We start from the raw sequence: 16,395 nt of genomic DNA on the forward strand, positions 1-16,395 counted from the left end.
TGGCCTGTGTGTGCCAAACTTGGCCTGTGTGTGCCAAACTTGGCCTGTGTGTGCCAAACTTGGCCTGTGTGTGCCATACTCTGCCTGTGTGTGCCATACTCTGCCTGTGTGTGCCATACTCTGCCTGTGTGTGCCATACTCTGTTTGCCCTATGCTGCCTGTGTGTATGGCACATACAGGCAGCCTACAGTGACACAATGCTGGCACTGCTCCTACAGTCTGCACAATAACTATATATTAAAAAACTTTTTAATTGTAGTACCACCTGAGGTGTGAACAGGGGAACAATGGGGATGATTACTGCCTGAGGTGTGAACACTGCAGGGGGTGAACAATGCAGGGATTAAAAGGTGTGAACAGTACAGGGGATTACATATTTAAACAATACAGGGGATTACAGCCTGAATCTGAGGTGAGAACCATGCAGGGGGGGCAGTTAATCTCAGTACTGATACCATTTAAAGCTTACACAAGAGTAAGCCATCAAAGCAGCCAGACAGGTGGGGGGCCACACAGAGGGGGGTCGCGGGCCGCCAGTTGGACAGCACTGGTCTAAGGCTTTAAAGAAGACAAAAATGGGTAGAAATGCCATAATTTATAAACTGATCTTACTACATCAGCCTAAAGGTTTAGCATGTCTTTATAATACTAATATCTCAGGCTGTCAAGTTGTGCTCAGGATATCCCTGTGTTGGATTTTTTTAGGGGTGTCAGTGACACCGCACATGCTCAGTGTGCTCTGTTGAGAAACTAAGCTTAGGGGTTGTTGCAAATCATCAAGCAGAAAAGGGGGTTCAAACCTCATAGCAGCTGATGCTACAGGGCTGATGATTAAATTCTGATGCTAACTGCACTGATTTATAAACTGCCATGTAATAAGAATCTGAATTAATTACTCTTTAGCCTTGTAATGTTACTTCTATGTTTTATATATATTGTCAGTCGGTCCCTCAGCCCAGAGCATGTGCAGTGAGCAGAAATGAAGATGTGGAGCTGCTGGGGGCATATTTGGGCTACTGGGGGCTGTGGTTGCCTTGGGCTGGTAAGAAGCCCAAGACACAACTGTTTGTGTGAGCATTTGTACCCTACTTATTTGTTAAGCTTTAATTCTCCTTTATCGGGGGGACATGGAGACTGTGTCCATTTTGGCATTTTTTACATTGCACTCACTCATATACTACAGGTGAGGGATCTATAATCCAGAAACCTATTATCCAGAAAGCTTCGAATTACGGAAAACTCATCTTCCATAGACTCCATTTTAAACAAATAATTAAAAATTTCATATTTTCTTTTTCTCTGTAATAATGAAACAAAACCTTGTACTTGATCACAGCTAAGATATGATTAATCCTTATTGGAGGCAAAACTATGCTATTGGGATAATTTAAAGGAGAAGGAAAGGTACAATCAACGGGGGGGGGCGGGGGCAGCCCCCCCCCCAGAGATTGTCATAGCTTACTTTATAACCCGTGTCGGTGCTCCTGGCACCCCGCAGTGATTTTACCTTTCTTTAATGTTTAAATGATTTTTTAGTAGGTTCTGAGCATTCTGGATAATAGATCCCATATCTGTTATAATATTGCTGCATCAAAGGGAATCTATTCTCATTTTGTCAAACTCTCACAGAAGTACTGTAATGTCATTAGGGATGCACTGAATCCACTATTTTCAGATTTAGTCAAACCCCGAATCCTTTGTAAAGGATTTGTCTAAATACCAAACCGCATCCTAATTGACATATGTAAAACAGGATACGGAAGGGTTAAAGAGTGCCGCGGCAAACTTCTGTGTTTATGTAACACAAAGTCATATGATGTTAAGGATTCGGACTCGGTTCGGCCAGGAGCATGGATTCAGCCGGATCCAAATCCTGCTGCAAAAGGCTGAATCTTGGCCGAATCCTAAACTGAATCCTGAATTCGGTGCATCCCTGAATGTCATGATACCCAACTCTGTATTAACAAGTAGTAGTCTGAACAAATTTGGACTCCCTTTTTAGGTGCATGTCACACAGGGGCCGCTTACCACTGGACTACCAAGAAACAGATTACAGTGCACAACGTACCCCCCCCTCCGTTTGTCAATGTCTGTAGGGCCTGAAAATTGCTATGTTGTGCTCTGTGCCCAGAGTATACAGATATTGGGTATACACCAAAATGCAGCAAGAAAATATAGAAAAGTGGAAGTGGAGTGCTATCTGTACTGTATGTGGTTAGTTTGATGCCCCACCCGTGTATATTCAGAAGTTCGGCCTAGCAAAGTGCATGAGTCGGTCACACCCCACCATGCCGATTGACCGCTCTGCTTTTCCTGATCGAGCAGAAGGGAAGTGAAAGAGTAAGGGTACATGTGACCTGGTCTTGATCCTCTGCCCAAACCCAAACATCCAGAAATGTAAGAGGTACATTTAACTACAAACACTGTGTTGTGGAATTGTTTGGAGAAGTGACTGAGCAATGCTGGCTTCCCTCCAGTCCTGCACAAAACAGAAGCTTTTATTCTTTAGTTACCCCAGCAGGAAACTAACTGCTTTAAATCCATGAATAGCCCTCAGTTTAGGTGTCTCCACCTTGAGAGCAAATACTTAGCCAGAAGATCATTTATTTCATAATAAGTCTCCTAGCAGATAATCCTACCACACTGGTACATACACATCAATAAATACTGCCTTTTACATATTTTGTCTTAAACCACCATTCGTTGAGCCTCTGTGTCAGGGATCACCTGACAGGAAATAATGCAGGTTCTAATACAGAACAGGAAGTATGAGAATATACTCTCATTGCCATACTCACACTCACTGCCGTATGTGTCTATACGGGGGTTATCCAATGGCACATACCATTAGGAAAAGGCTTTATTTAAGTGGTATAGTTTCCCTTCAAAGGCACCATACACTTGTATAAACCCAAAGATTTAGGGAAAAAAAACAGTTAATCTACTGTCGGCCATACTAGCAGTAAGAAACATTAGGTATTGAGAGAAGTAGATCAGCACCACTGAGGGTCACATGATCATATGAAATGGCATGGACTCGGTGATAGTACACAGGAAACATGGAATCCAGCAGGAAGTCACAAAAATCATTTATCTGCCACACAAACTGATATGGAACTAACTAACTAAATCGAGCCACATCCTCCCCAGACCCATGTGACCTTTTAACCGAGTGACAGTCACTTCCTGGGAATCGCATGAACACGTCAGCAACAGGATGACATGATGCTGGGCAATAAAAGATTCTTATCAAGGGCAGTTACTGGATACAGAGCAGTTACGGCCAGGGGCGGGCCGCTCCTGTATCTAAGCAAACACATGATCCATAAATTAGTTAGCTCTCACTCCAGCAGGGGTGGGGGGGGGATTTAAAAGGCTGGGAATAAAGCTGGCCATACACGCACTGAAACCTCGTTTCGTACGATATTTGGTCCGTGTGTGGCAAGTCAACGCGTCCACCGGTATCGCAGGAAGCTGCTGATATCGGTCGATTCGCCGATCGGCCAGGTCAAAAGATTTTGATCGGGCGCCATAGAAGGCACCTGAGCAAAATCTGCCGTCAGGGCTGAATCAGCAGAAGGAGGTAGAAATCCTATTGTTATCTGCCGTTTCAGCCCTGAAGGTTAGTGGCGGGTCTGATGACCTATGGTCGCACGAAAGATCGCAGATCGCCACGTGTGTGGCCACCTTAAAACAGCCCATCAGCTGGACAGATAGGGAAAAAACAGCTCAGAGCACACTGAGCATGTGAAGTGCCAATGACACTTAAAGGGGTGATTCATCTTTAAGTTAACTTTTAGTATGTTATAAAATACCCTATTCCTTGCAAATGGCTTTACATGGTAACATAGTAAGTTAGGTTGAAAAAAGATGTATAGTATAGACGTATGGTGTTTGAATTGTCATCCTCTTCTGCCTCTTTCTAGCTTTCAAATGGCGGTCACTGATCCCGGCAGCCAAAAACTATTGCTCTGTGAGGCTACAATATTATTATTATTGTTGTTACTTTTTATTACTTATCTTTCTATGCAGGCCCTCTGCTATTCATATTTCTATCTCTCATTTAAACCACTTCCTGGTTGCTAGGGTAAATAAGAGCCTAGAAATCAGATAGCTGCTAAAATACCAAATGAAGAGCTGCTGCACAAAAAGCTAAATGACTAAAAAAAACATAAAAAATTAACACTAATTCAATGTCTACATCATATTAAAAGTTAATTGAATAATGGTGAACTACCCCTTTAAAAGACAGCCTAACAAGATCCAAGATAGGGAGCATTACTATTATAGGGCTGTTTATTCTTAGGCTGGGACAGTTCAGTAAAAAAAAATACATCATATCTGGTCATTTTGTTTTGAAGGCTTTAGTTCTTCTTAAGTAAGAAACCCACTTATCCAAAATAAGGGCCCATGAACAGGCAGCACTCCCGGCCCATGAACAGGCAGCACTCCCGGCCCATGAACAGGCAGCACTCCCGGCCCATGAACAGGCAGCACTCCCGGCCCATGAACAGGCAGCACTCCCGGCCCATGAACAGGCAGCACTCCCGGCCCATGAACAGCCAGAAGCTTGCTCCCCAGTATTTGTCTTCCTAAGGCAGGAAAATGCCTATTGAATCCAGTTGCTACCCTGTTGTCCAATAAGCATTCCATTTTAATCTACAACATCTGCATCTTATATACAAAGCATGCTGCATAAAGTCAATTTGACATATTATTCTCCATTTCAGAGCTACTTATTTTTTTACAAACTGCCAATATAATGAATTTTGTAACAACAGCTGGTCTGTTGCTGTAATATATCTACACAGTTAGTTACATAGGGTTGAAAAAAGACCAGAGTCCATCAAGTTCAACCCTTCCAAGTAAACCCAGCACCCACAAACCCATACTGACCTATCTATCCACTCACATGCAGAGTCATACTGACCTATCTATCCACTCACATACAGACCCACACTGACCTATCTATCCACTCACATACAGACCCACACTGTCCTATCTATCCACTCACATACAGACCCATACTGACCTATCTATCCACTCACATACAGACCCATACTGACCTATCTATCCACTCACATACAGACCCATACTGACCTATCTATCCACTCACATACAGACCCACACTGACCTATCTATCCACTCACATACAGACCCACACTGACCTATCTATCCACTCACATACAGATCCACACTGACTTATCTATACAGTCACATACAGACCCACACTGACCTATCTATCCACTCACATACAGACCCACACTGACCTATCCACTCACATACAGACCCATACTGACCTATCCACTCACATACAGACCCATACTGACCTATCCACTCACATACAGACCCATACTGACCTATCCACTCACATACAGACCCATACTGACCTATCTATCCACTCACATACATAAACAATATATACCAACAACAATACTAACTGTCTTGCCTCACATTGTGAGCTGCACCTTACTCAAAGGTCGTGTACAGGTGTGGTAGGTCCAAGGGCAATATAACAGCCAGATGGATGTTGGGCATTGCAGTGTAGCAACACAGTAGGTATACAGGTTGGGATTCACACACCATTTCATGAAAACAACTGCCGCTCCATGGGGCACAGCTCAGAGGGAAAGATCCAATTGAAACCCCATGGATGGGCTGCCTTCATGTAGCATGTAAGTAAAAGATTCCAAAGACATTCAGAATATTGGGTTCCACATTGCAAAATAAAGAAGATACTGACCTTATCTTGAAGCTGGCTTGATACTATACTTCCATTTGCTGCATATGTATAGACTGCAAAGTCACTGGCAATGAAGTCTCTGAAAAAGCAAACAAAACATGTTAGCAGCTTTAGGGGACCATATACAGTTATATTCAACCAAGCCATATAAATGTCCTCTGCCGATGCATTTTATATGCAGGTTATCATTGGTTTTTGCTATTTGCTGTTATTAAGGTCCAGAAGGTTTTATGATACATAGCTCTTGACTTGTTGTTCCTTCAGAGCAATAGTTAAAGAGAGGGTATTTAATCAGATTCTCCTTCCAAAATTACAGTCCATATAATGAACTCCTCTACTCTCTTCTGCCGAGACCCACTAAGGAGGAGGGGATTATATTTCCTGATGATAGTAATAATAAGGATAACATTTGAGATACAATACAATACAAAGTCTACAATTGTGCAATACATATCAATGGTCAAACTGAACCAATCTGTCTGTATGGCTTGTGGGACAAATAAAATGTTTACAAGGCCCAATGGTCGCAACTGCATCCCCCCTTTCATTTCTGGGGAGCCTTATGTCCTTCCCTATGATTTTCTGTCTAAAAAGAGCACTTGCTATCCAATGGGATCACACAACAGCCTTTTAAAATTGGGCTTATAAGAAGTCCCATGTGTTGTAAAGGTTGGAAAATTTAGAAAAAAAAAAATGTTATCTTTTCAACTGTATCCCTCAATATATGCCCAGCATATAAGTACAGTGACATGTTTAATGGTTTAGAACGGGAATCTTTCACTTGTGGCTTGAGCGAATATTACAATACAATTACATGGTTGCCTGGGGATGCTGGGAATAGTAGTTTAGCAAAAGCTACTAAACCTACTAAACATTAAAATGTTAACTTATTCAACCCGGCACGCATCAACAGGAAGAGAAGCCATGGAGTCTATTAACCAATCAGAATTACCTGTTCTTCTCCAAATGTAGAACGTGTTTCTTGCCTTCTACCTCGATGGCATAAGAAAGTGAATTCTGCAGAGACACATGATGCATTATTAGTTGCTAGAATTAGTCAGCAGTCTGAACAGATTCTATTAAGCAACAGGTGATAACTTTTGCGGCCTCTGGTATCAAAACCTAAATTGTGCCTACAGGAATATTTCCCCTTTAATGGCAAGCAGAGAGACATGACAAATCAGGAGGTGCGGTGACATTGGCACGGGGGCACGTGCATTGCAGCTGCTGTGTTCCTGGCCCTAACTGGGGTCAGAGAGCTTTCCACAACCTTCCCATTATGAGATGGGTAACAAGCTTGTGTGCAAGGGGATTCTGTGGAAATTCTAGGTTTGTCTTGGGTGGGGACTGCACTGCATTAAGTTTAAAGGGCCACTAATGCCTGCTAAACGGATTAGGCATGAAAAATGGCACATTATATAAAATTTTATCTCCTCTACCAGTTATTTCATACAAACAGGAACATTATGCACCAGGGTGCATCCTGTGCTTGCAAATACTGTGTATTCAGGGTCACCCATGGAGCTTCCTATTCATGTCACTAGAAGGTGAGCTGTACAGACAGCAGCAATCATAATGCCCTGCCATAGATGCACATTTATGAATGCAAGTGCAGAAGTGCTAAAATGCGTCCCTTATTCACAAAGGTACTTGCGCCTGTACATGCACCTTACATACTGTATGCGCTGAGCAGCAGGGTCCAACCAGCTCTGATGAATTGCATGGAATTGGGCATAAGGTGCAAAGAAGCATGGGTGCTAAAGATTCCTGGAATGAAAATCTTCCATGGGGGGGTGAAACTTCCAGGGCTACCTGATGGTGTCAGTATGGCAAGCTACTAGGGTCATCCTCAGAGAATTCACTGCTGAAAGGGGGGTTGGTTGCCTTGGGCTGGTACAGAACCCTAAAACATAATGTACAGAATTTCTTGCCTGCTCCTTTGTTTAGCTTTAGTTCTCCCTTAATATACTACTTTAGACCCGCAAATGATCCTTCCTGCAATTGCCTTATCCATTCAATCTGTGACCAACTGGCTCCTGAGAGCAGGTCAGTGTCAGTCAGAACATAAATATTTATAAATTAGCCAAAATATTCTCTCATACAGGCACAGTTGGTATATTAGGTATAGGTTACGTTAAACAGATATTAATTGCAGAGGAGCAGTGAATTACCTCTCCAGAGGAGCCATCTGTATCTCTTCTGGCCCGGGCTACTTTCTGAGGTATAATTATATTGTAGGAAGACAGGAAGGATGTCTGTTCTATTCCTGTAAAATGAAAATGACAGTTATAAGGCTTCCCAGACCCCCGCCAGGGCAGTGTTAATAGAAACCACAGCAGGCAATAACCAGAGAACCAGCTGGTGCAACCGCACAACAGAACTTGCAGTATAATAATGCCCCGTACTGAGAATATTTGCTATTATGCACCAGTATACTATATAACTGAACTTACAATGCTTAGGTACCCCAAAAACCTGATCTGGGGCAGGAAGGCATAAAGCATGCTGAGCTTTAGGCAGGTTAATATAGCAGAATTAACCCCACATACTGAAATGAGAGAATCACTTGATCAATAATTTTGCCATAGAGAAGAACAGAGTCAAACTGAAAGCTCTAATAAGCAACTGCAGCATAGGCACTTTTTATGTCTGAACTCAGACAGCAGAACATCTGCAAGGGTCGGTTTCTAACCCAAAGACCAGCTTTCCAGGGCCACGCAGATCATGTAGACTGACTTATTTCATCTCACAAGAGCTAGCCTTGGCTCTGCTCCTCTACATCAGGGGTCCCAGCATCTTCACATTCTCAGGGCAAAAATGCCCATAAGCAGACAGATAAGGGCTCTTCCTTCATGAAGTTGTTTGACCCCATTCTATTAGTGAACTGGGTTATATCCCAAGTATTTATGTAGCCAGCCTGGCCAGGGCTTAGACTCTAGTCCAGTGAGGTTCTTATCAGTCAGTGTATGCAGTCTACTGACAAATGGCCCAAAGGTTGCACTTGTGGCACAGGTTAACCTGGCCACACATATATACACTTGACAAGAGCCATGAAAGATCCAGAAAATATATCTCTATACTAAGAGTGTGGAATATCCTGTAGTGCACAGTGATGCCGTCAGGTATAACTCTTGCTTAATGATGTAATTTGTCACAGTTGTCTGAACTATGTGTGCAATAAAACATAATGTACACACTTTTGTACAATTAATAATTGGATAATTGGATTGCCATAACCTGTATAAAAGCTCTCTGCCTGTGGGCTCATAGCCTTATATGGCCATGGCACTCCCCATCTAATATTCGTATATAATACACAAGAGCCACGAATACCCCGTATATTACATTCTTATTACTGGTGCTTAGTGATGTCATTCATGTCACATGAATCACTAAAATTGTGTTCATCTCGCAGCTGTCTAGTAGGGTTATATCTCACAGCCCTACTTCTCAATTATATTGCATTAGATGTGGCATCACTTTGAAATCTCCCACTCTAAGGGCACAACGAAAGAAGAAGAACCGAGAGGAAATGAAAGTAGAATATTGGGGCTAAAATTGTCTGGAGAAATAGTTAATAAGAGAAGTAGGTAAGGGTGGTTGAGTCAAAGGACAGAGAAGGCATTTGTGTTATTTTTGCATTATTATAAAGTAGAGCATTGTTTTGCTTTTATACTTACTACCTCCAAGTCGAGTTAGTTTATTAAGAGATAATGAACTCTGTATGAACAACATCTCTCCCTTCACCCCTGTGACTCACAGATAAGTAGGAATGCATTATGTAGGGGGGGTTTCTGTGCACTAGTTATGTAATTATCTACCTTGCAAAAACCAGGAGGTTAGAAACAAGGAGCAGCTTTAATAACAGAACATACAGATTTTTTTTGTTTATAAAAACAATAACACATAACAATAAAGAGAGTACATCTTACCCACTGGGGTCCCAGACCCTATAATAACCACTTAATACATAACTGCAGCGCAACATAGAAAGCTCTATAATTCAGATGTAAATAATGACCTAACAAACAAACACAGACTCCCCAGGAATCCAGCTTTCAGGGTAATGGAAACAGATTTAGGCCAATGAGGCCTTGCTATAATATTACCTTTATTTGCCCAAAGCAAGGCACAAAGCAGCACTGTCCCAACCGACAGAAATCTCTGGAAATATTGACTCATAAGACAGGTTGGTACATTTCCCAGCTAATTACTTTTTACTGGAAAAGTAGCAGCGCAGTGTTCTAGAGTAACAGTAATGTGCACCTAAAAATAGGATAATCGAATAATCCTCATAGCCGTACCTGCGATATAGCTTCACATAGTGTTCTGCTGATTTCCTTACAGCTTTACATTCTTGGGCAGAGCTGGGCAACAGCTTCCATTCAATGAGCAGTTTGTATATATCATATTCACAGACCATATTATACAGATCTGCCTGATGTGTATGGTATGTGGCCCTGTTCTTGTTAATACATGGGCCAGCATTAGCTTCTAACTTGGCAACCCAGCAGCTTTCTGACCCATGTATAAGGTCATAATGATGGCCCACCTAACTGATATCTGTCCGGGGATCAGCCATATAGCTGACAGTGAAGGACTGGGTCTGGCAGTTGAAGCAGCCCTCCCTGATGTGTCTGCAGATACAAAAATATAATCGTTTGGCCTACCACATTGGTGGACAAATCAGGCATGCATTCATTTGGCAAGTTGTGGAGTAGAGTCCTGCCCACACCCACAATCCATCCTAGACCCCCACACACACATTGTCCCCGATGGTCCTCCCTACACGAACCCATCCAAACAAGTGTCTTCCCAAAGCTAGCTTGTACCCACCTAAAGTGTGGGGTGGGGCGGCCATGGGAACCGAAAGTCACTAATAGGCAACACTGCCTGGGAGCTTAGTTTTTGATTTCAAGTTTTATAGCCACCCACAGCCTACCGGGCTAGCTCTACTGGGTTCCTGTGGGCCGTACACAGTCAGGATATCAGGGCTTTTCTGACTCAGTCCTGACTGCTTTGCAGATATTCTTTGGGTACCCGACCTGTTGCAGAGCTCTATATACAGGATAATCAAAAATAAAATCTATATATAGATAAATATAATAAATCAATACAAATGTCAGTACAGTATATACAGCCCACCACCAAAATGTGTATTTTAACGAATATTCCCACAGATTCGCTCAGGAAGTGGCTAAAACATAACATAAAAACATGGACATAAATGGGGTCGCGAACCAAAACCACTAAGAGAAATGATCTGAGGAGGTGGGAGCTGAGAACACAGATATTCCTTTCAGGCTCTTCCACCCCACAAACATGTAGGATTATTTATGTTTTGACTGCAGATGTGAGCGAGAGAGCGGAGGCTTCGGGCCCCTGTGGGAAGGGAAACCTGGGAAAGCTGTCCCATATGGACGTGCTCTGTACCAGCAATCGGACCGGATATATGACTCTGTGATTCACATATAACTAGTCCCCAAAGCCGGGAAATTACATCACCGCTACAGTAAGCAAGAGGATGGGTTTGCTAGGGAAAAAAGTAAAATAGTAGGGGAAAATAGTAGCTGCTACTAGTAGCTCTGTGTCTCTTCATGCAGCAGTTGACTTTGGTCTGGCCTACCACATTAAAGGAGAAATAAAGGTTAAAACACTGGGAGATGCCAATATGTCGAGGCAAATACTGTTTAAAATAGTTGAAATGTGGTAGCATACTGTAGGCCAGTGAAAGACATGCACCAACCTGTGTTACACCAATATGTCTGAGCCACGTCTTCAGTATCCCCCTAACTGGCCTGGGTGAGCACATTCACAGTATGGTACTTTGAGTAAATTAATTGTACTAGGCATGGCCTTAATAGGGCGGCAGAGAGGATACTTGGAAGATAAAAGAAAGTACTAGGCCGGTGTGATTTTTAGGCAAGATATAGGTATGTCACCATGTTTAATCCACTTTTCTAGTATCCCCTTAGCTGCCTTGGGCTAGGCCATTTACAAATGTGGGCGAGTTTGTTGTGGTTGGCATGTGCCTGACCAGTGCAGACTAGAGATTTGCCTCACTGCCGGGCACCCAATATATTTGTCACCCACTGTTTCCACCTTAAGTCCTTCATCAACTATTGCACATGTGCTTGCCTCTTTTCTTATAAAGCATAGCCGGGCGCCAGGCATTCATTATTGAATGGAATCTGAATAAACAAGCCATAAAGATCCTGGAAAGAAGCCTGTTCCCACCCCAATCCAAATACCAGCTTTATCTGCCATTTGCCTGATAGAAATGATAATAACAGGCAGGCGTCATTACAGACACAACTGGGCAGAACTAATATTTCATTTGGTTCAGCGAGTGCTGAAAGACAAGGTCGGCAGAATAATATCCCCATTGTCAGTGTTTTCCAGAAACAGATTCTCCTCGTATCACACTCGTCCCATCTGATCTCTATGGAAGCCGTGCCCTGCTTAACCCAACCACGTGGCCAAAAACGGCATCTCACTGGTCACATTTGTCACAAACAGGTAAAAGGAAATGAAGGAAAATGTCATTCTAAGAAAATCTCCAATATGCAAGATTTTATTTTAGGGTTTACATTTCCTTTGAAGTGGGTGGGAATCAAGCCATAGCTGTTCAGGGCAATAAAAATGTATCATTAGGTGACGGGGCTCGTGATCTTATGGCCCAATACAATGATTAGCCACCCACGGATGGCTCAGTAAAGGTATAGGACCCGTTATCCAGAATGCTCGGGACCAAGGATATTCTGGACAAGGGATCTTTCTGTAATTTGGATCTTCATACCTTAAGTCTACTAAGAAATCAATAAAACATTAATTAAACCCAATAGGATACAAAGCACTGTTTGATTTTTACAGAGAAAAAGGAAATCAGTTTTAAAAATCTGAGTTATTTGATTAAAATGGAGTCTATGGGAGACAGGCTTTCCGTAATTCAGAGCTTTCTGGATATCGGGTTTCCGGATAACGGATCCCATACCTGTAATTGTTCTCATCTGTTTAACCTGGCACAAGGCAGAGGCTGATCCTTGGTCAGTCAGTGGAAGTTGTCTCCTTTCTCTAGCCTGGCAACAAAAGGTCAGGGGACCATTGACATTAAAGGAAAACTATACCCCACAAACAATTCAAGTCTCTATAACAATATATTGCATAAAGAAGCTCATATGATAGTATGTGCCTTTGGGTAATCTTTAGTAGAAAATTGCCATTTTGAGTACCAAGGGCCACCCCCTGGGATCACACAGTGCACACAAACAAACCAAGGGCACATATACAGTGGTCACATCAGTCCTGTCTCCCACACTACTTCCTGTTACAGTCAGAGCTGCATTATTTCCTGTCAGCTGATCTCTGAGGGAGCACACAGATCATCTTAAAATGGTAGCTCAATGGTAAATAAGTAAAAGGGCAATATTTACTGATATATATATATATATATATTCCAGTTTGCGAAGATTCTTTAATAGGTCATTTAAAATGATAGAAACTATGAGCTGGTTAAGTTTTCATTCTGGGGGTATAGTTTTCCTTTAAGTTAAAAGGTCAGCTTACCTTCCCAAAACTTTTTGTAAAGTTAATGTAAAGTTTTAAAACTGAATTAATTCTATTGTTCCATATCCGACAGCAGTTACAGAATAACAGTTACCACGAGTGCCTGGCATCCTTGACACTGCTAAGAAATGTATCAACTATTAGAAGGAGCTAACCTATTGTTTCTCCTACTCCCATGTAACTGGAGGAGTCCCAAGCCGGACTTGGATTTCTTACTATTGAGTGCTATTCTGATACCTACTGGGAGCTGCTATCTTGCCTATTGTTCTGCTGATCGGCTGCTGGGAGGGAGGGGGATATCACTCCAACTTGCAGCACAGCAGTAAAGTGTGACTGAAGTGTATCAGAGCACAGGTCACATGGCTGTGGCACCCTGGGAAATGAAGAATATGGCTAGCCCCATGTGAAATTTCAAAATTAAATATACAACAATCCGTTTGTGTTCTTGAAAAACAGATTACAATGCAGGATTCTGCTGGAGAAGCTCTCTTAACTGAGTGGTTTTGAAGAAAACATGTTTTCCTATGGCAGTATTCCTTTAAAGAGATGTCCTCTACCTAAAAACTGTTTTATACAAAATGTTAAAAACAATTTACAAATATTACTGAAACTGCTGAATCAACACGTATTAGAAAGTTACCTATAATTACATTTTCTTTCATTGTGCAAAAAAACTGTATTTGGGTGGTGATGTTATCAAATCCCATATCAGCCAGTCAAATCTCCGCCAGGGCCCCCCCTCCCAGCAAAATGCTTTTATTGAACCCGTATAAAATGACACAGTAATTGGCCCTGCGCCCTTGGCACGGGCTTACACTGAAACCAAGCTGCGTGAAATATGTTAGTGAAAGTATAGGATATCACACAGATCCTCGGCACATTCCCTGCACTCGTCTGTGCCAAGAAAAGTTCCTGCCCTCCCCCCGTGACACTATGCACCCTGCCCAAATAAAGGTTGCCTATGTCTTCGTGTGTTTTGGAGCTGAATAAATACGCTATCTGGGCAGAACCCAAACAGAACCCAAACATATCCTGTTGACACTGTGTAAGACCTACAGTAGGTAAGTCCTACTTCTCAGGGGGATGCATGTATCCCGGCACAGATGGGAATGCCATACAAGTGCAGTGTACAAAGCGCAACTTTGGATCCAGATCGCCATGTTTTTTCCCACAATTCCAGTGGAACTGTGTGGCTTTGAGCATACTGCAATTGTGCCCATCTGACAGCGGAAGGATTGGGTCAGTCTATGATACGATTCCCTGGGCCAGTACCCCTTTAGGCAGAAAACTGCACCAGCCAAGGGTTCTGAACGAGCACCACAGGGCAGATCTTACTGCATATGGCCGACAACTTCAAGTTCCATATTGAGAGGTAGACATGTTGTGTTTATGTGCTCCCATTCTGCATGGGGGCAGAAAAAAATCCCACAATTCCAGTGGAACTGTGTGGCTTTGAGCATACTGCAATTGTGCCCATCTGGCAGTGGAAGGATTGGGTCAGTATATGATACAATTCCCTGGGCCAGTACCCCTTTAGGCAGAAAACTGCACCGGCCGAGGGTTCTGAGCGAGCACCACAGGGCAGATCTTACTGCATATGGCCGACAACTTCAAGTTCCGTATTGCGAGGTAGAGATGTTGTGTTTATGTGCTCCCATTCTGCATGGGGGAATAACAATCTGTTGGTCACAGTTGTGTTAGCATTCCTGACCTCTACATTTACAAAAATTCACAGAAGGCAGAAAGTGTTTAGTGTTTTATTGCTACGGATAATAAAACACAAGGCACTGGGTTCCAAACTCCCACACATGTGCCTGGGCAGCCTTACGCTACTCCTACTCCTCTTATACTGTGCTCTCTACTAACCTGAGAAAGTGCTGACTGCTATCTGCTTGGGGATATGCCAGGGCCTCCAATCTAGATTAGAATTTACAGTAGCTAAGGGGTACATTATCCCTTATAATACATGAGTGATACTCAGAGTTCCCTGTATAACTCAGCCTGCAGCCTTGTGCCTTTATATGGGCACAGAACCCCTCAGTGACTTCTAATATCCTTATCATTTACAGTAGGGGGTACATTATCCCTTATAATACATGAGTGATATTTAGAGTTCCCTGTATAACTCAGCCTGCAGCCTTGTGCCTTTATATGGGGGGCACAGAACCCCTCAGTGACTGCTAATATCCTTATCATTTACAGTAGGGGGTACATTATCCCTTATAATACATGAGTGATACTCAGAGTTCCCTGTATAACTCAGCCTGCAGCCTTGTGCCTTTATATGGTCACAGAACCCCTCAGTGACTTCTAATATCGTTATCATTTACAGTAGGGGGTACATTATCCCTTATAATACATGAGTGATACTCGATTTTCCTATATAACTAGCCTGCAGCCTTTATATGGTCACAGAACCACTGAGGGGCTTAAAATCCTTATAGTAAGTAATGAGATCATATGTTATGCCTTATGATGCATGTGTATAGGGTGCTGCTAATGACAAGGGTGCTAGTTAGAGAACTGTGAAATATAACGGAGACATTTCAGTGCCTCAGCACCCCATGGCTGTCACTTCTCAGAAACTTCAGCCATACCAGTCAGTCAGTGCAGTAAGAGCAAGCCACCCACCCTCGGATCAGTTGTTTGAAAATTTATACTTTCAGATGTTATTAAACTGCAACCCCCACAACCACCATTCCAGCCTTCAGTGTTGCTGCACATATTACAATGTAAAGCAGTTCAATACAATGAATTTAAAAAGGGGGATAACCTGATCACCTACTTCTTCTATTGTACAGGTAGTTCATTAATCTATACGTTATTTTCATTTGATTTCCACCTGTTTCCTAGATAGGTTACAGTCTCAGCTAGAATTATAGTTTTATTTACTTCTTTCATTGTGTTATAATTAGGGAATTACTGTACCAGGATTCACCCAAATTCTAGCAGTATTAGTGGGGTTCAGTTTTGGCCCAATCCGGAGTTGAACCGAAATTTAACCCTTGGCTTTCCTTTGGGATTGCCAGGTATCATTTTCATTGTGAAACACCTGGGACTCACTTGAGTGAACTTTGATTTACTGA

General features: G+C 42.5%; 1 protein-coding gene across 1 annotated transcript in view; it reads right to left on the minus strand.

Annotated features, from left to right (window-relative positions):
• adam9 (ADAM metallopeptidase domain 9) overlaps positions 1-16,395 on the minus strand; it is a 42,347-nt gene that overhangs the window by 21,332 nt on the left and 4,620 nt on the right. Inside the window, 3 exon segments of the mRNA NM_001246201.1 lie at positions 5,744-5,822; positions 6,696-6,760; positions 7,915-8,009. Coding sequence (NP_001233130.1) covers positions 5,744-5,822; positions 6,696-6,760; positions 7,915-8,009 — 239 coding nt within the window.

This window comes from Xenopus tropicalis, chromosome 3, assembly GCF_000004195.4.
Source record: "Xenopus tropicalis strain Nigerian chromosome 3, UCB_Xtro_10.0, whole genome shotgun sequence".
Lineage (NCBI taxonomy): Eukaryota > Metazoa > Chordata > Amphibia > Anura > Pipidae > Xenopus > Xenopus tropicalis.